The sequence below is a fragment of the Leptidea sinapis genome, chromosome 42, assembly GCF_905404315.1.
Source record: "Leptidea sinapis chromosome 42, ilLepSina1.1, whole genome shotgun sequence".
Lineage (NCBI taxonomy): Eukaryota > Metazoa > Arthropoda > Insecta > Lepidoptera > Pieridae > Leptidea > Leptidea sinapis.
In genome coordinates this window covers 7,325,300-7,345,765 of record NC_066306.1, presented here as the reverse complement: position 1 = coordinate 7,345,765, position 20,466 = coordinate 7,325,300, and the positions used below count along the sequence as shown (strand labels likewise).

Here is a 20,466-nt window from a genome sequence, read left to right as displayed (position 1 = left end):
AAATATCTATTTGAAAGGAAACAGCCATCACAGTCTAGCTACTTTTTACGTAATTTGAAAACTGCATACTCTAACATTTTGAAATTTGTAAAAAACAGCCATACAGGTAGGCTGACTTCTGCAATTTAAGTATTTTAGTTAATGTCATAATTGGCTGTATTTTACACCAAGCTGACTGTTTTTTACTAAATTCATTTGTTGAATTTGACAGCTTATTATCTGCGAGATTAATAAAGATATCGACATGGGTGTTTTTGTAAAAAATCCGCCAAGTCTAAATAAGCATGGCTGCTTTTATAACTCATTTGTTGAAAAAATTGCTGTTTTCTGCATAACTAGGTCCAATTATTGCCAAAAGAAGAAAAAAAAAAAAGGTCCAATTATAGTAACGAGAGTTGATGAGAATAATTGTCAAATGTGAATTTGACAATTATTCTCATCACTTGACAAATAAGTCTTAAGTCACTGTTTACCGAGCAGTGAACACTTGAAGTTTGAATAGTAAGTACAGTGACACATGACTTTATGAGTGACGACAATGACGAGTGAGGCTAAAAGTGTACAAATAATAGAAAATGTTTAAAATTTAATGAATAAATATTGTTCCCGATTACCCAAATGTATTAATTAAGTTGACTATCGTCAAATAAACTTACGTTACTAAATATGAGTAATAATATAAGTGATCTATCACAATCAAATGAGTATCTTAGTTTTCGCAGCAGTATTCCTCTAAGAAAAATTGATGTCGATGCAGACGGATTCAAGGTAAACGACCTATATATTATATGATGTCGTAAGTTTCACTGTTAAGTTATTTACCTATCAAGTTTCTGCTTTTGTAATTTATTCATTGATACATATATTGGATTCTAGGTTTGGAAGATATTTGATAGTGGACCTAAATCTGTAACATGTCCACTCATATGTTTGCCGCCTGTATCGGGTACAGCTGATATTTTTTTCCAACAAGTTATGGGGCTTGCATCGAGAGGAGTACGAGTAATAGCAGCAGAACCTCCACCTTACTGGAATATTAAGGAATGGTGTGATGGATTTAAGAGGCTTCTTGATTATCTTGAACTTGATAAGGTTCATATATTTGGAGCCTCACTAGGCAAGTGTTGCTATTTATAACTAGTTTGTGATTATGAAATAACAAACAAACTATTAACTCTTGCTTTCAATTCTTCTGTCATTATCCAATATAATATTACAATTTTAACTACTAGTCTTAATAACTTAACTTTTCTTGCTAAGTAGTAATAAGATAAAAAATAATCAATTAAATCACATTTTAATGACAACTATTAAGGTTTTCAAAATAAAGTCTGTATACATAGTATACACATATACTGAGTATAACAATTAATGATTGTATTAAGTCCTCATTATTAAGTCCATTATTAAGTCCTCCTTTTCCTGTAATATTTTGCTATATTTTTTTTTAATTTTATTATCTATTTTTGCCCTTTATTTCTAGGTGGATTTGTAGCCCAAAAGTTTACAGAATTAACAAAGAACTGTCCAAGAGTATCTTCTTTAGTCCTTTGTAACACCTTCACCGATACCTCAGTGTTTGAGTATAATGACTCATCTGCATTATTTTGGCTTTTGCCATCCCTAGTACTAAAGCGAATGCTTATGGGTAACTTCACAGCTGAGAAAGTTGATAGAAGAATTGCTGACTCAGTAGATTTTATGGTAGAAAGAGTAAGTAAAATAAATATACTTTACAAATTATTATGTATATGTTACCAGCAATTTGGTCACTAGCTGATTATCTATTTATAGTTTTCATTAATTTTCCCAGTTCCCATGGGACAAGCCACACATAGTATGGGAGTTAACATTGAATGTTATATTGAAGATTTAATTTTCAAAATAAATAATTTGTATTAGTCTGTATTAAGGGTCCTTCCAGAAAGAAACCTGTTAGATGTTTGCAATAATATCACATCAGTTATTCTGAAATATTAATCAACTGTACATGCAGAATGTAACCACATACATACATGTCATGTAAAATCTTGTCATATGACCCTGATACCATGTTAATCTGTGTCTGTGGCAAAAAAAATTAAATTTAAATCTATCCAATACTTTTTCCGTGATGTGTGCACAAATGACAACCTCTATAATTATACAAATGATTTAAGTCTTCTTTAGTGTCAATTCCGCCAATATTTGTTTTTAAAACAATTCGACACATGTTTCGCCTCACTCACGCACAAGTCTCGTGCCAGATTTTGGCGAGACAACACGTCCTGAAGATGCCTCGTGTAGAGGCGAAACACGTGTCGAATTGTTTTAAAAACAAATATTGGTGGAATTAACACTAAAGAAGACTCAAATCATTTGTATAATTATGGTATTCCGCAAAGTAACGCCTAATTCAATAAATTTTCTTAACGTCTATAATTTTATCTTCGTAGTTTTTCTATATTTCATTACAATTTCAGGTGGAATCTCTTACTCAATCAGAACTTGCATCTAGGCTTACTTTAAATTGCACCCCATGTTATGTGGAACCACAGTCACTTCATGATATCCCAATAACAATAGTAGATGTTTGGGATGAAAGTGCACTTAGCTCGACAGTTAGAGAGGATTTATACAAGTCATATCCCCATGCAAAGTTAGCCCATTTGAAGAGTGGGGGGAATTTCCCATACTTAAGTAGGAGTGATGAAGTTAACCTGCATTTATTGGTATGTTTGCATTCAAATTCAAATATATTTATTCAAAATAGGATTTGAAATCACTTATTGGAAGTCAAAAAAAACTACCACCCATTCCAAAATGAATGCCTCAGGCCTGAGAAGAATGGACTCAACAAACTCAGCAGACAATTGTACAAACAATTCAACTTGTTATGTAATAATAGCCTAAGGGCGGTCAAAATATTAAAATAGTCTTGCCATTTTAAGGCTGTGATGCTGTATCAGAAATATAGAATATTAAATTTTAAGGAGATGCAATTTTATTGTGCAAGCATATAATATTTAAATATGGGTATCTTCCTAAAAAGCGCATACTTTGCATTCTACTAACAGACAGGCTCTGTTTCTTCTGATATTGCAAGAAAGTGTGGGTGACAGTCATCAGCTAACATCAGGTGATAAGTACGCCCATATGTCCTCCCATCCACGCAAAATGTGTGTTTCAAAATATGTTTATTGACACAACTGTGTCATATCTTGGTGCTGTTAGTGAATGACATAATCATTGGGAAGGCAAGAAATACAAAGTTTACTTGTGTGCTTATTACTGAATAGAAAATTTAAGTGAATGTGCCACACAGTTTTGCCGAGGTCCGTAAATATTGGCTCAGGTTTAGCTAGTTTCTGTTATATGACATCTCTGTTTAAAAGCTTTATTAAATTTATTAGAAAAATAGATAACAGTTGAATGTTAATATCTATTTTAAAGGTATTAATTATTAGCATGCTTAAATTACAGTAATTATGTTACAGCATTATTTTTGTAAAGTCAAAATAAAAATAAAAAAGTGAATAACTAATGAAGACTTCATTAGATACTACTACATTAGAATTAGTTGCATATGAATATGACATCAATTTCATACATATTTCAAGAAGTATTTTTAATATTATGTAGCAAATAATAATTGTTTTCCGTTCCCATATTAAGGAAGTTTAAGAGCACTTCCTCTAGTTTTAACTATTCTGTCGTTGTTAACAATAAGTGAAGCAAAACTCTCATATATTTGACATTTCCCACAACATAATTATCTGAAGCTAGTTCAACTACATCGTAATAAGAATTGACTTACCTCATGTTCAGGCGCTTATCAAGTTTTTTATCATATTTCAGATCCACTTAAGGCAATTTGACGGGACTGCACTTACCTCATCATATTTAAGCTTACACAAAATGCCACCTCATAACCAACTTCAATCGGACGAAGGAACTGTAAGCTTCTTCAATCAGAGGGACAAATTTGTCAAAATATCTTGAGATATTTACTATTTGTATTAATCAGAATCGCGAATTTATAATGCATTTCTAGTTAAGTGAAATTTTGACTATTTCTAAGTTATGTTAAATGTAGGAATATTATTATAATACTATAACAGCTCCAATATTTTGTATCCATATTTATGCATTTAATAATAAAAAAAAGGATCTATCCACATCTAGAATGACTTTTGATATATTTTTACTTTTTGTAAAATAATAAATCAAAATAACTGTTAAATGCTTTTAATTATTAACAAGTAAATCTTAACTTATTCCTATATTTCCTTTTCGAGAGTTTGCGAAGGTTTTTTCTTATCTTTTTGAGCCTGTAATGCTTTCTCCCTTTCTTCATCATCAGAAAAGTATTCAGCCAAGTCTTCTCCTGTTGGGACTGGTTGGCCAGCAAATGTGGTAGATTTATCACTTAATGTATTTAACTTGTACAATGGATCTTCCGCCATTACTTCTGGAATAATCGGCTCACCATGTGAACGAGATTGCTGGTTACTGTGTGCAGTTACAGTGGAATATATTGACATCGCCTAAAATCAGTGATAAATTTTGATATATCAAATTTAAAACTCTGTAATTTGAAGACGATGAAAAGCATATCTTTAATTAAAATGACTTAATTTAAATCATCCTTTAAAATGATTTAATTTAAATCATCCTTCAAAATGATTTAATTTAAACAATCCTTTAAAATGATTTAATTGAAATCATCCTTTAAAATGATTTAATTTAAATCATCCTTTAAAATTTAAAATTGTGTAAAAAAAATTTTTATGAAATGAAATTTATTTATTGCGTCGAATACAGTGTACAAGAACTTAAATTTATTGCAGTGTCTTCTATTCGGCTAATTTAAATTAGCATGCAAAAAGTTTACTTACAAATTAAAAAATCCTTAACACTATAATAAATTTATGTCGATTAACCATTTAAACAGGAGTCCAGTAAATCGTTTCTGTGGTAAGTTTATTATTTCTAGAGGTAGATGATTAAATAATTATATACACTACTAGGGACAGTGGCCATAAACCGGTCTACCCGGTTATCTGGTGGATTTAAATTGTCTGATCTAAACAATTAATTTTTTTTTTAAAGTTTAACCCTCACTTCTTGGATTAATTACACAAATTAAATTTGAAAACAAAATTATGAACGATGCGGGACTCGAACTCTTCCACTGAGCCAACCTGAGAGTTCAATAAGACATATCAAGATTTATGAACCTTATGTCACTCGAACTAAATTTATTGAATGTGTAAGTGTCTAATTATTTTCATATAATAATTTATATTGTATACTTACATAGTATAAAAATATCTTAAACACATCAATTCTTAAACTATAATCCTTATTAGTCACATACCTGAGCTACTAAGTTTGAGACGTCCCCAGCGTTTGCTGGTAGTATGAGAGTGTTGTTCGTTCTTGCCAGTTTGTTGAACGCAGCCACATATTGCTCGGCTATTGTCAGTGAAGCTGCATGCCTACTGTCCTGTATAACAGTTTAATACTTTAGTTGGTTCTTGGAAATTGAATGCCTGAAACACTGCATAATATTCAGATCTCATATAATTTATATATCTAGATTGAGCCTCTTGCTCTTAGACAACCGTTTAAAACAGGCCAGGTTTATTACTCTAGTGTGTGTGACAAGCTATGTCTTACACTCACAATTTGTATATCACTTTGAGTTAGTGTGTGTGCATTGCTCAAGATAGGAGTTGACTGTCAAGCTCTATTTTTTTCGACGTTTTCAGAGCTATCACAGTCTATGTAGACGTATTAATGATCTAAGATTCAGATATACGTGATCTGGCCGTTGTAAAGTTCGGTTACAAATAACATAGCTTTTAAATAAATATTCAATATATAAATATTTATTTATATATTGAAGTCACAGCATTAAATTAAAATAAAATTCTATTCGAAATGATTTTTGGCTCTAATGCAGGCTTTTAATGTTTAGCCAAGAATCCAACGCAGTGTTTCCATGGGAAATTTAGTGACTTATTATTATTTATTTTTTAACACCAACAAGACAAACACTAATAAAAGTATAATAATATTGTTAAAATTAATAATAAATTCTAAGTGTTGGCTTAATTATAGGTGTTACACACATTTCAAAAACATAGACACAAACACAAGAGTATTGAATTAAATTGAATGCAAACATTATCGTTATATTTAAAAATTGAATTAAACGTAAATGAATAAGAAATCAATAATATTTTATAATAATTAAAACATGCATCATTGCACAATTATATAAAACAAACTTAAGCGTATCAGTATCTATCAATTATGTGAATAAAATAAGGCAAAAAGTAATTTTGCCTATAATTTACAAAAAAAAATTTATGAACATAAATGAACTGAATTCCGTTTAAATGACGAAATATTGTCTGAATAAATATCAATATCAACTATTTTATCTTTTTCTTTATCCTTTTCTTTATTAACAGTAGTTGTTATGACACCAATACATTTCTTATGTGATAATTTATGTACAGCATTATAACTCAACATCAATCTATTAATTAGTGAATAACGTCTTTGACGTGAACGTGTGCTTTTTTCCTATGATTGGCATAAAAGATGACGGCATTATTGTCTTTAGTGGGGCACGAATATTTAATTGAGCTAATAAATAGGTACTATCAGTGACGCCATTCACCAACTTATATAAGAAAGTAAGATCGAGGAGCTGTCTTCGATTCGAAAGTGACTGAAGCTTGAAGTACTTTAATTTATCCTTGTAACTCCTAATCCCCTTATTTATAATAGTCTTCTAAGTTAAAGCATTGCTAATTCTCACTCTGTCTTCTTCTATTGACCTAAGTCAGAATGAGAAATGAGAAAAACACTCCTAAGCGGCTGTTTAAAGTTAGCGGACCATTATGAATAAGGGGGTTAGAGTTTTAACTAGATTATGATCGTAAGATGGATGCAAAAGAAATCTCTTTTGTATCCTTTCGATTCTTTGTTATTGTTAAATAAACCTTTATACTTTTATGTATCCAAATTATAAATATTAGCAGAATATTAAGAAACAAATTGGAACCATTAGGCAAACATTTACTTGTCAAATACTCAAATAGTTTCTATGGGTATAACAAAATTTTGTTAAAAAAACTGATTCAGTGAAAATGGACAATTATAATTACAGAAGTAAATCTTTTTTTTTATGGAATAGGAGGACAAACGAGCGTACGGGTCACCTGGTGATAAGTGATCACCGCCGTCCACAATCTCTTGCAACATCAGAGGAATCACAGGAGCGTTGCAGGCCTTTAAGGAAGGGTACGCGCTTTTTTTGAAGGTACCCATGTCGTATCGTCCCGGAAACACCGCACAAGGAAGTTCATTAAACAGCTTTGTAGTACGTGGAAGAAAGCTCCTTGTAAACAGCACTGTGGAGGACCACCACACATCCAGATGGAGGGGATGATATCCTAATTTGTGGCGTGTCGTGCGAAGGTGGAATACGGCGGCAGAAATCAGGTTAAACAGCTCTTCGGAACACTCCCCGTGATAAATGCTTTTAATAAAATCTAAGTTTAGTCTTTAAAATTATTTTTTTTTCAAAATTCAGTTTATAAATACATATCATAATCACTTACAGGCTGTGCAAGAGCAGAGGCAATAAGTTTGAGCCCGCGAGATCGTGCCTCAGCAACAGCCAGCATCGCCTGTGCTTCTCCAGAAGCTTTGTTTATTTGTTCTTGTTTTTCGGCCTCTGAAAGATCATTGCTGTTTGTGAAACATGGAACTACAATAGCCACAGATTTTGAAAGAATGCTTATCATATACTAATGTAAGCCCTACATTGAAATCCTCAATGGAAAGAAACACCATAAAACACTCGGCAATGAGCGATCATTGCAGAAGGGAATGTAGATGGGCTCTGACACGGCAGCGATACTATCATTTAATCCCAAAACTCGCCTTATTGTCAATCAGAATATAAGCAACTATAGAACTATCTAAAATGAAACAATAAATTAAAATTTAATGCACCTCTTATACAAACCTAATACCGTTATTATTAATAAAATACTACCTATTGATAGGTTTGAAGTCGGTGCCAAGCCAAATGTAATACCAGTCAGAGGCGGCCCTACTAATTGCAAGGCTCCGGGCATCAAGTCTTTGCGAGGCCCCTTTGTACTTCGTGAAATGTACGTAATGCGAAAATAGTTCTGGTTGCAGGGTTAAGTTATTTGTCATGTTTCAGGAGAAATGCTAGTTATACAAATTAATAAAATATGGTAGGTTCTTTCTAGGACGTAGGTATCAGCTAAAAAACGGATTTCAGAAACTCCTCCCCTAAGGGGGTGAAAGTGGGGATCGAAGGTTGTATGAGAGTCCTATGTTTTTGAAGTTAGAGACGTGAAAATCGACATGTAGCTTTAAATAATAAAAATCTGTATAAGTCATTTTGGGAAATCCCCTTTTAAGGTAAAATAGACGGGTAAAGTTTGTATAAAAAAGTTGTAACTATAGTTATTTTAACATGAAATTTGAAATGTAGGTTCTTTATGCATTTTATTATTAGTGCAAGAAAAAAGGATGCTATGAATATCCCAGGTTAGGTTAGGTTGGAAGGTTGTATGAAAGTCCTATGTTTTTGAAGTTAAAGTAAAAATCGTAATTTAGGTAACAAGCTATAAATAATTAAAATCTGTACCTATAAGTCATTTTGGAAAATCTCTCCTTAAGGGTGGTTAAATGGGAATGAAATTTTGTATGGAAAGTTTTAATTATTGTTAAATTGAAGTTTGGTAGGTCTTTGTAGGGAGTAGGTATCAGCTTAGAAAATATTTTACGAAAAGGTTTTCGTAAAATTACCCCTTAGGGGGGTTCCTAAGGGGGTGGAATTGGGTTTGAAATGTTGGATGAATGAATGTCTTATGAAGTTCGGCCGTAGTGGTATTTTTTGTATACGTACCTATATATTTAAAATACCTTTAACACCTACGCCTTTCGATGATAAAATTATTAAATAAAAAAAAATATATACTTATATACTTAATGACTAACATTTAGAAGAGGGATTGCTTGATGGAGGCAGGACGGCTCATTCTGCTTTCAAATTACTTTTGAACTTGAACACGGCACAAGTGCTTCGAGAAGCCAAAATTATTGTATGGGATGAGTGTACTATGGCCCATAAGAAAGGCATTGACGCTCTAAATAGGACTCTCTAAGATGCACGGTACTATTGGCTGGTGACTTCAGACAGACGTTGCCTGTTGTGTCACGAGGGACACGTGCAGGTGAAGTGAAGGCTTGCCTAAAGTTAATGTTTTGTCCTTAAAAGTAAAACTTTTAAGGACAAAATATGGGACTCTATCTTCAACATGATTCAAAGGCGGAGGAAATCTCCAATTTGTAGGAGGGATCTATAAACATTCTCAGTAATCTTGGCCATGTTGTGAGAAGAAGTAATTAAGGATCAAAATCAAAAGTTTTAAATAAAAAAAATATAGTTAAAATATATATTTTTTTGATTTGCTGTTCGCCACCCCCTAAGGCCGCCACTTATACCAGGTACCTACACTCGCCACAAGTGACTTTGAGCGGGTTAACTTTGTCTAGAACAAAACAGCCCAAGCGGACAGACACCAACTTAAACTCTATCAATAATAATAAATAAGTTTGCATAAGAGGTGTATTAAATTAAATCGTTATTAAGTTATTTTATACTTTTCAGTTTTTGATGTAGGTTTTTTTTTAAGCGTAGTATTTTTTGTATTAATTAATTATTTTAGATTGATTGACCATGAAGAAAGTAGTGCCGTGTGATGACGAAAACCTTTACAGTTTGTTCACAATAAACTTTCTTAAAAACGTGTTTGGAACACATCTGGCAATAACTACTTCAAGAATCTTGCTGGCATTTTTCATTTGTTTTGCGGCAATACGCCACGTTATCTGGAATACCAAGCAGAGAGTGAGTGACATCATGGCTAAGTACTCATCACCAAGTCGCTTGAAGTTTTTTAGTTAACTACATAGCTAATCATATTCTAAGGCATGATACCATAAGCGGCCAGCTTCTACAGCTGAAATAATTATTGTTTTATTTAAATCTGCCATTCTGCCCAGTAGCTGTATATGTAATATAATTTGCAACATTCCTGTGACTCGTTTGGTGTTGTAAGATAAAGGTGGCAGTGATCACGCTCTTTTGTCCTCTTTTTCCATAAAAAAATTTAAACTATACATAGCTAGACACTAATCACATTCTAGTTTATGCTGTACGTACCCGATCCTAATATTCTCGCCTGTCTCTTTCCCTCAGCAACATTGATATCTGCCGCTCTAACTCCCTCAGACTCTAATATTGCAGCTCTTTTCCGCCTCTCTGCCTCTACTTGCATTTGCATAGCCTCGTGCACCCGCGTTGGCAGTTTAATGTCACCTGTGTGAATTTCAATTCGGGAAATTATTAAATTTAAGCTAGAAAAGATTCTGTTCAGCTGATTTCTCTTACACTGGCTGTTGGAACAGTTGGATTGAAGTTCATTTGATACATAACAATTCTAACTTAGCAAATGTTGTGATTTTTATTCAGTGTTATTCTGGCACGAGACTTTTGCGAGTCAACATCTCCTGAGGTTGGCTCGTGTAGAGGTGAAATATGTGTCGAGTTGATGAAAGAGAATGCTTAGCTTTACTTAATTTGATAGCTGAAGGAAAGGGAGAGAGCTCAAAGTTGAAAATAAAACCGTTTGATTCGTATTCAGGCAGAAACAATGTGATTTTTATATATTAATCAGTAAACTTCAAATACACAAATTCATAATGATGCCAGCCAACTTGCTAAAAGTAAAAATCATGCAACTTCTAAAGTACCGAAATTTTAAAAATTGGGCTAATTCAAAGTTTAATACTTTTATTCAATGTTGGATTGTAGTATTTATTGAAGGCCAGTAACTACAGACCATTCGAAAATATACACAGCAGAACTGAGAAAATGGACGCAACAATCTCAGGGGAGTTTATCTCAAGATAAAATAGTTTGAAAATATTGTTTTTATTTCATGAAGTAGTATGGTGGTATAATATCCTTCCTTAATGTGTGATATAGTTTCTAGAGTCATTTATGTTATAATTTTAATTCAATTGTTAAACTATTTCTGTGAAAATAATATGTTAAACAATTTGTTTTTACGAAAGGTTGTTCACCACCAATACATGTAGTACTGATGCTGGTTGATTATGGCATTGATTCAACATAATATTATATTCAATGATTGGGAGAAATCAGATAATGCTGTAGAAATATTCTGTGATCTTTTGAAAGCACTTGATTGCATAGACCATTATACTCTTATCCGTAAACTCAATTATTATGGTATTAAAAGTAAATCACTTGATCTTATTATTTTATACTTATCTAATACAACACAAAAAGCAGTAATAAAAAATAAAGCTTCAGGAGCTGTAAAGCAGATGCGCGTGCCTCAGGGTTAAATATTAGGACCATTATTATAAAAACATTCTCTACATTAACAATTTCCCATTTTAGCCATTAAACAATGTGAGCTTGTTCTTTTCGCCGAATTCTTTCATTCATTTATAATATTGATAGATGATATAGCATTTAGATATATGCTTCTTTTGCTATCAGAAGAATTAAAAATCTTATTGATTAATACATTGAGATCTATTTTAGTCATCTCCATAGTTAGTTCAGTTATTATATTGTAATTATGCAATTTTGCTATGGGGAAAAACAGCTGATATTGAAGTAATATTTATTTTGCAACAAAAGGACCATTAGGGCCATCCCTTAGAAATAACTTTAAACACATAGTCACACATTCTTACAGTAGCATCCATATTGATTTATAATAATAGAATGAATGAATACATTCAAAATAAATATATATACACTACAAATACAAAAATAATTTATAATATTATACCAAAGATGAGACTAAATACAGACCAGTGTTGTCATATTTATTTAACATTATATTTTATTCACTTGGTTGGCTAACATAAAGGATTATAAAATTCTTAATATACAATATTGAAAAAAAAAAAATAGTTTATATCAGAAAAACTATGTTTAATAACAAATTTATCGGAAAGCATGCTTTATACATATAGAAAAAAATTACTTACGGATTTCATATCTAAGACAAGCAATACCCCATGCCTCACTTGCCTTGTTAATTGAATGAACTATTGACACATTTAAGGATTCTCTCTCTCGGAAAACCTTATCTAGAGATATTTTACCAAGTTCAGATCTCATGGTTGTCTGAGCTAACTGTGTTATGGCAAACTCTGGATCTTCAACACCATATGAAGCTGAAATAATTGAATATTTTAACCTAATGATACCTTCACTCTTCTAAATATTAATCAATAAACAAATAAAATATAATAAAGGGTTAAATTTTAATACAATTGAAATATGAATATGATTTTTAATTGTTAAAATCAATTTTTTTTCACTTAATCTGTGATGGGCTTGATGTCGAGATTTTATGTATGTAAATAAGCATAACTGATGTTTTTGATAATCAAGTTATTATAACTCCGACAATTCAGAGAGTGATAGTGCAAAGATATGCTTGAAATAATTATTGTCTCAAATAAAAAATATAAATCAATTTGATACAAATAGACGGATGTGAGACGGAAACATGCTTTCGTAAGTATTACATAATATATTAATTGATATTCTAATTTTGCATTTTGTTCATAATAAAATAAAATAATCAACCTAAGTAAGCATCAACTATACGCAAATACAAAACCCCATCAATGCTTAATGTAACATTGTCAGAAGTGATTGCACTTTGCTTGGGCACATCAATTGCTATTTCTTTTAAACTCTGTACATATTTAACTTTATCTACAATAGGCCATAGAAGATTAAGTCCTGGTTCCAATATTCTATGAAATTTTCCCATTCGCTCGACAATCCAAGCCTGAAACAAGTAAATTGTAATAGATAATGGTATGGTGTAATAATTAAAATGTAAATCTAAAAAAATATTTACATAAAAATTAAAGAACTGCATAGCATAGGTATGCAGTATAGTAATAAATTATTAAATTGTATCATTTATATTTCATAATATGTATTTATAGCGTATTTACCTCTTGTTGGGGAACGAACATAACAATTGTATTTAACGGACTCGTCGAACGATGTCGAGCAGCTACTATTCCATACAGAAATTTTGTTTCATTCTGGTAATCTAACTTGTATACATTCTGTAGAAGCAAACCATTATTATTTTTCGTTTATTGATGAATGTTGGAGGTTATGAGGAGAAAAATAACATACCTTTAAATTAAAGGCTTTTGACAGAAAAAGCCTTGAACGAGAAAACATTTTATACTTGGCCGTTTACGATACAATTAATAAGATCAACAATATTCCATTATAATTTCATAACATTAACACTACAAATAAAATTATAAAAACACCAAATTCCGAAGTATTAAGTATGAACTAAAATCTGAAATAAAACGTCAAATACATTTTTTATGTTATGTCAACTGTCATTTTTCGGTATCGAATTCACATTATAGATAACTCGAGAGTAATACAGGAAAAAACGGTTATAGCTGTGGTTTTTAGTAAGCATAGCGACTCGTATTGTTTAATCGATATTTAAATGTTATTGTTTATTCAGTTTTTATTAACGACACGTCATTGTTCGTTAAACTACTAAAGACGTACTTACACTTTCCATTCGTTACATTTTGTGTATTAAAGTAGCAACATTTGCACGTTTTATACACACTAACTTAAGTAAATGTTCACAGTTAATTTTTTGGTTTGGCCTCAACAATGGACAATTCTCACTGTAAATCGGATTCAAAGGCAAGCAATGAAACAACTGATACTAATTGCTTGATTTCTAAATTAAGACGACTTAAATTACAAGAGCAAATATTAACATCTGCAGTCAACCAAATTTGCAGTAATACAGAAACAGAAAATGCAAACTTTACGAACGATACTGATTTTAAAATATATCTATCGAAATTAAGGAATGCTCATAGTGAAATAAGGAATTTATTTGAGGATATTCACGTTGCAACACAAAATCAAGAGAATTTGAAAAATATTGGTAGGTACAGTGAATGAAGCGGTCGTTCATCAATTTACACCACCATTCAGATAATAAAGTTTGAAGGTAAACTAGTTTATTATTTTTCAGAACTTGATGACGTGAAAAGAGATATTCTAACTTTCGAAGATAAACTAGGGTTATTTAAAGAGTTCATTCGTAGAGAATTGTCAATTTTAAAAGTTGCTGCAAAAGAACTAAATGTTCAGGTAAGATACCTTTTATGTACCTACCTATATGCGTATTTAAACAATAGGTGTAATATGGACTATGGTGGCTTTCAAATAATTACTTACTGACAATTCTCTACTTTTTAGCTTTCCGAAAATAACGATGAGATAAAGTTTAGTAAAATAACTAAAGTTCAATCAAAACAATTTAATGAGGTTGTACCAAGCCCAGTAAGAGTTCTAATAAAATCTCCATTCAAATGTCAGGTGAGTTGCAGTAAGAGCATGTAAAAACTTCGTTTAGGAGTGTTTTTGTCGTAGTTAATCAAGTTATACTTCTTTTGGCGCGTTAGGGAAAAATTTATCAGAGTGAATTTTTTTGATGCACGCGTACACCAACACTCAAATTCGAGACCATCATGGTCTCGACGGTCAACTAGACCATTTGTATCATACTTCAGCAGTGAACGCATATAAAACATAGAAGCATTTCTGACGCTTTAATATAACGCAACTAAACTATCCCGTAGTGGGCAGGGCTTACAAACTGTACCGGCTCGCGGATAAGTTCGGTTAGGCGAGTGAGTACGATCGGATTCTGGTTTGGAATTTTAAAAAATAGATAAAATTCGGATTTAAAATGTGTGCAGAGTGGTGCAGAAATTAAACAGAGCGTCGTCCTAACGGAAATTAATCACTTTTCACAAGTATACGAATTACTTAGAAATGCAATTAGATATATTTTATTTGAGTTAGACAGATTGTACAGACACATATTTTTTTCTTTAGACATTTTTTTTACATTTCTCGCTTTATGCCATCACATTTTCCCGTAACGTGCTACTTATTACATCTATCTTTTAATCTCATATCCAGGATTTTCAGCACATACAGTACTCGTTTATATAATATTATAATTCATTAAAGGCATTTTCCATAGTTTTATGCTCCTATTTTCACTGCGAGGTGTAATTATTAATATATTTTTCATATGTGTTGAAAAACATCCACGCCACTCTCGGTTACCTTGGGTATGTTCCGATATGCACTGCGACCACTATACAGTGTGACGTCAATTTAGTATGCTGTGAAGCCGTTCCTTTATCGCCAGTTATACTGGTTACTATTTAAAATGGAACGCAATCCCGTATACTGTCAGCCGCATTTTTTGACACAGCATTCAAATTAAAGTTTTCTAGTTCATTAAAAAAAACTGTTGTTGCAGTACTGTCAAATTAAAAATATTTGGGATTAAACTGTAGGTATTGTTTATAAAACGTTAGGCACTCGAGTCGTTTTAAGTGATCACGTGATCAAAGTACAGCGAGTACCTCGAAAACGCCAGTGCCTAGGGTACTGCGGCAGTATACTGCCAGTCCTTTACGGAACGAATTTTTCTACAGTGATAGCACTATGCAGTGCTCGCAGTGCATATCGGAACATACCCCTTATCGACCATATAGTGCCACCGAGAACGAAATGTAAAATATACTACACTAGTTCTATTGTGTACGATGTAAGTACACTTGCAATATTGATAAATAAATAATGTTAATGGATGTAGATTTAAAATTACAGTAAAATTGCTATCATTTAGACGTGATTGTTGTTACTAAGTGATGGTTTTGATATTTACTACCCTGTCTTCAAGGCAAATTCAGTACTATACTTTGGTAGCGACTCTTTATTATAATATGTTCAGGAGGTTCAACGTCTTCAAGACTTCATGAAAAATAGTCCCAATCGATACGGTGGTTGGAACGAGTACAACCACAATATATTTACCCAAATTTGGAAGAAACATTTTGAATGCATAGACATAACTAATGAATTGATTACCTTAGAAAACTTTGAATTTTCTAACTTCAGAGACGAAATTATACACAAGATAGCAGGTAAAAACTATTTATTTTTTCATTTCTAGTCTTTAAATTGGTGAGTACTCATTTAATTAAGGTCTGTATTCCAGATAGCATCTGTTTATAAATTACATATAGATCTTGACCGTGGATTTCGTATTAACATGCCATCTGGAATACAAATTTAAATTATTTATTGCATTATATACCGTAAGGTTGTATAAAGTTTATTAAGTTACGGATAAGTTATATGGACTTGTTATTTATATAAGCAAATTCTATACATCATGCTCAGTTGATATTCTTTTGTAAATATTTGTTTCAGGGATAAAAGACGTCGATATAATTTCCCACGCCCGCTGGTATTTAGAATATGTTTTGTTAAAAAGTCAACAGGACGTGGCATTAAGCAAATGGCAAGAAAATAAAAGGAAAATTAAAAATCAAAATACAGAGGTACTCACAAACTTTCTTTTTATGCACTTACCACGAGATTGTCGTGGATGGATTTTGTTATGTGAGCAGTGAGCAATGCAAGTGACAACCATCAAATCATTTCTGGTAATTTTGCTTATTTTGTTGCTATGCAAGATGAATTACTTAACTCAATTTTTCAGCGTACGTAATCCAAGATAAAGTGTATTGCTCTCATACAATATGGTCCCTAAATTTAACAACCATTATTTTTTTGTTCAAAAGGGAGATATGCTTAGTTTTTGGCTAAAGTCCCACAACCAATAAATTATTTAATGCGCAATTATTGATAAAAAAAAGGCATTTCAGAGAGCGAGTGACACATTAAAAAACAAGGGTCAATTGTTTGAGCTAAACAAGCGAGACATTCAAACAAAACACGCCAAATATCCTACAAAAAAATTACATACTCTTGATAGTCATGGTACGTACTTATTTAAGTCTTGTCATTGTAACGAATTGAGCATTATAGGTAATATTTCATGCTAAAGTTATTTTTCAGCTTTGTCGGATGAAGATTTTATGTCGGAGAATAAACAGAGGTAAGTATCTATATTTAAACATACTAAGTTAAAAAATAATATATAATAAGTTAAAAAATATTGTTACCATACCTACATTAGCTATCCATCGCGGTAACATAAAATTTTTAATAGGTTAATGCAAAATAGTTGTCCGTAAGCCTGGTTAAGCGAAAATACATATTATGATGATAAACAATTCATAATATTGTACCAAAAAGTATTAGGTCGTATGGGCCTACAACTAAAACGAAGTTTGCAAATTTTTAAATGAATTCGTTTTAAGGGGCACCATCTTTTTCGGGCTTAGCACTTACATTTTTTTTATACATTGGAAGGCAAGGGGGAATTTGGCTCACATAATAGAAAATGAAAACTAAATCCTTAATATCAGATGTCAAGATATGAGTTGCCGGCTTTTAAGAGGACTATTCACTAAGATTGATGAATCCCGGAACCTAAAAATAACGGTTCGGGAATCTGCATCCCGCAGATGATTCCACAACAGTTGTGGAATACCATAATGCATGTGGAATTTCGTATTTTGGCGTTCAGAATTAAAGTTGGGCTTGTGGTATTGATCTTATCAACTCGGGAGGAGTTGTTCCTCTACACATTCTCTGTGATAGGAAGACGATGCAGGGAGAATGTTAAAATCCCGATGCCAAAAGTAAAGATGATCACCTTGGCCCATATTCTTTTGCAATACTAGAGGAATCACAACGTTACGGTTTGCCTTAATTAAGTATAGAATTAAGGTTCTTTTTTCATTTTAAACTAGCTGACCCGACAGACGTTGTACTGTATATAATATATAAAATAATGTTTTTTATGAATTTGTCAATAATATATCATAACATCAAACATTACTTCGTAAAATATGCACCCTGCTGTCGTAATGAAATTGCTTCACAGCAGAACTGTCAAACCGTGCGTCAATAAATTCTCTCATAGAAATTATGTATGGACACATCAAAGGAAAAACAAATTTGTTGTTTTTATTTAATTTAGCAGCATTTTCCTATTTATTCACCTTTTAAACCTTCTCTGGACTTCCACAAATAATTCAAGACCAAAATTAGCCAAATCGGTGCAGTCGTTCTCGAGTTTTAGCGAGACTAACGAACAGCAATTCATTTTTATATATATAGATATATTTTACGGAAAAACAACGGAAGGAACCTTCTTCAGAAGTCAATTAAGGTACACATACCGTTGTCTACTGTACATTCACCGCTTCATACGTAGGTACATTCACCGATTCAGCCCTGATACGCTTGTCTTCTTCCACTGGCAACAAACTTTTCATACTTGCCTTCTTATTGTTAGTACAGCTATTGCCTGATTGGTCCGCTTACTTTAAACAGCCGCTAAAGAGTGTTTTTTCTCATTCCGACTTAGGTCAATAGAAGAAGACAGAGTGCGAATTAGCAATGCTATATGTTAGCAGACTATTGTGAATAAGGGGGTAGGTCGACATTTCCCAATATTTCATTCCACATTTGTCTTACAAATTTTTGCAGTCTTAGTTTTACTGTCACGCATCCTCTCAGCATAGCCAAACATCCATATTTATTAACATTTTTCAAGAAATTATTTTTATTTTAAGCGAGAAACCTCGAAATGAGGGCAAGTATACAATTGATGGAACTATGAATACTTCAAAAACAAAAGAGTGTCGTCATGTTAAAAATAAAGAATGTGAAAGACACGTCACTTCGTCAACCTTTCTGAAGCCGACAATTCAGTGGAAGAACAGGACTGATCTCATGAAGACTGAGTCGAAACAAATCAATTTCGACATAGATGAAATAAAAAAATTGTAAGTTGTTCTAGACGAAGATATCCCGCTCAAAGTCACGCGTGGCGAGCGTGGACTTACTATTATATTTGGCTTAGCACCGACTTCAAAACTATCAATATGTAGAAGTAGGCAAATCTGAGATATCAAATCAAATCAAATCATTTATTAATAACACCATGTTACAAGTTAAAAAACAAAAAAAGGTCAATTTAAAATTCAAATTATTGATTATTTGTGTAGCTCCTAATGTATACAAAAAAATTTGGACGTTGATAATAAAATAATCCTTTATGAATGACATAATATTATATAATATATCATATTCATTAGAAGTTGTTTTTAGCTAAATGATATATTTTTTTACTAAATACTAAATAAATAACATACTTAAATTGTTTATTACTTTCAGGAAGCCGGCAACATGGAGATGTGGCATACAAAGTGTTTAATAAAATTTAAATGATGTGATTTGTTATTAATAAAGTTTTCATTCATTCATTCATTGATTATTGATACTCCGATATAAATTTATGTGAGAAAGATTCTTTTCAGAAATGGACGTTATATTCATATCTTTAAGTAATTAGATCTCGATTTAAATAAAGTTTATTCTCATTAAGACGTATTGTCACGTATACTGTGTTGAAAAACCCCTGTACGATAATTGATACGGATATGAAGTAGACACCACGTAAAAATAAATTATCAAAACCCCTTAGATTTAATGCTACAGTAAAAAGATCATTTCATGTTAAATGGTTTCAAAAATCTTGAGATCCCCTGACTTATTAATTCTAATAGTCTAAACACATGGGCAAATCTAATACGGCCGAACCATCGGACGATCTGGTGGGCGCCACGCACCAAACTGTCTGGCGTCGTTCTCGGAATCGTCCAGACGGCAATAATAATTAATAATAGATTTGTGCGATGGACAATGTGACAAACCCTCGAAAATGGTACGGTACCAGGCTGCGTTCGGTGGTTTGGCCGTACCAAATCCAACCATGTTGTTAGACTATAACAGTAAACTATAGGCCCTGAACTTGTTACAATGGCGTATTACTAGCATCAGACGAGCGGCGGCTCAAACGAATTATCGTTATCGGTCCCGCACCGTTGTATACCACTGTCCTTTGACCAATGACGCAATCGCGGAACTTAGAAAAACTGCTTTACAAATTACACACTCACTTACTTACCCGTCAAGTCGCTTCAGTGTAGTAGTGAAGAGTATTTTAATATGCTCATGTGCCAAGGGCGCCACAAGGGCCTGTCACTTGGCCGCCGCAGTCTCCCGAACTCCCGCCGCTCGACATTTTTCTTTGGGGACACGTGAAGACTCGCTCAACAAAAAGTCATTTTCAGGGCATTTCTTTGGTTTTCTTTTGTTTGGGCATTAATGCACTTAATTCTGAGGGAATGCATTATATTATGCATCAAAGTAAATTATCTTTTTTCCATAGTTACTTCTCTCTCTTCTTCTCTGTTTGGTTGAAATGTTCATGATTAAATCTCTTTCCCTAAAGAAGG

At 32.4% G+C, this 20,466-nt stretch overlaps 3 protein-coding genes across 4 annotated transcripts; 2 read left to right on the top strand and 1 right to left on the bottom strand.

Annotated features, from left to right (window-relative positions):
* The first annotated feature begins 498 nt into the window (after positions 1–498).
* On the top strand, positions 499–4,222 carry LOC126976827 (maspardin-like). The gene is made up of 5 exons (XM_050825451.1): positions 499–768; positions 877–1,117; positions 1,484–1,713; positions 2,463–2,711; positions 3,838–4,222. The coding sequence occupies exons 1-5, from the start codon at positions 667–669 to the stop codon at positions 3,979–3,981; spliced, it is 966 nt and encodes a 321-aa protein (XP_050681408.1). The 5' UTR covers positions 499–666; the 3' UTR covers positions 3,982–4,222.
* LOC126976807 (stomatin-like protein 2, mitochondrial) lies at positions 4,212–13,484 on the bottom strand. Its single transcript, XM_050825415.1, has 8 exons — positions 13,313–13,484; positions 13,123–13,239; positions 12,743–12,950; positions 12,136–12,324; positions 10,268–10,423; positions 7,620–7,735; positions 5,360–5,488; positions 4,212–4,526 (listed from the first exon to the last, which is right to left on the bottom strand). Exons 1-8 carry the CDS (start codon positions 13,358–13,360, stop codon positions 4,260–4,262), a joined length of 1,230 nt encoding a protein of 409 aa, XP_050681372.1. The 5' UTR covers positions 13,361–13,484; the 3' UTR covers positions 4,212–4,259.
* Positions 13,485–13,755: 271 nt separating this feature from the next.
* LOC126976803 (uncharacterized) lies at positions 13,756–19,398 on the top strand. 2 transcript variants are annotated; one of them, XM_050825409.1, is made up of 9 exons: positions 13,756–14,105; positions 14,196–14,314; positions 14,423–14,542; positions 15,978–16,170; positions 16,460–16,590; positions 16,918–17,032; positions 17,111–17,150; positions 18,739–18,951; positions 19,343–19,398. In XM_050825409.1, the coding sequence occupies exons 1-9, from the start codon at positions 13,823–13,825 to the stop codon at positions 19,380–19,382; spliced, it is 1,254 nt and encodes a 417-aa protein (XP_050681366.1). In that variant the 5' UTR covers positions 13,756–13,822; the 3' UTR covers positions 19,383–19,398. The 2 variants fall into 2 exon arrangements, with proteins under 2 accessions (XP_050681366.1, XP_050681367.1); XM_050825410.1 differs by lacking the exon at positions 19,343–19,398 and having other exon boundaries at positions 17,100–17,150; positions 18,739–18,923.
* The last annotated feature ends 1,068 nt before the right edge of the window (positions 19,399–20,466 follow it).

Bases quoted from the DNA above. Each gene is read 5' to 3' on its own strand.
- LOC126976827 (XM_050825451.1), top strand. From the start codon at position 667: ATGAGTAATAATATAAGTGATCTATCACAATCAAATGAGTATCTTAGT. The intron at 1,118-1,483 runs GCAAGTGTTGCT...CTTTATTTCTAG, and splicing joins TATATTTGGAGCCTCACTAG to GTGGATTTGTAGCCCAAAAG. The intron at 1,714-2,462 runs GTAAGTAAAATA...TTACAATTTCAG, and splicing joins TAGATTTTATGGTAGAAAGA to GTGGAATCTCTTACTCAATC.
- LOC126976803 (XM_050825409.1), top strand. From the start codon at position 13,823: ATGGACAATTCTCACTGTAAATCGGATTCAAAGGCAAGCAATGAAACA. The intron at 14,315-14,422 runs GTAAGATACCTT...TCTACTTTTTAG, and splicing joins CAAAAGAACTAAATGTTCAG to CTTTCCGAAAATAACGATGA. The intron at 17,151-18,738 runs GTAAGTATCTAT...TTTTATTTTAAG, and splicing joins ATGTCGGAGAATAAACAGAG to CGAGAAACCTCGAAATGAGG.
- LOC126976807 (XM_050825415.1), bottom strand. From the start codon at position 13,360: ATGTTTTCTCGTTCAAGGCTTTTTCTGTCAAAAGCCTTTAATTTAAAG. The intron at 13,240-13,312 runs GTATGTTATTTT...TTGCTTCTACAG, and splicing joins CAAAAGCCTTTAATTTAAAG to AATGTATACAAGTTAGATTA. The intron at 12,951-13,122 runs GTAAATACGCTA...TACTTGTTTCAG, and splicing joins TGTTCGTTCCCCAACAAGAG to GCTTGGATTGTCGAGCGAAT.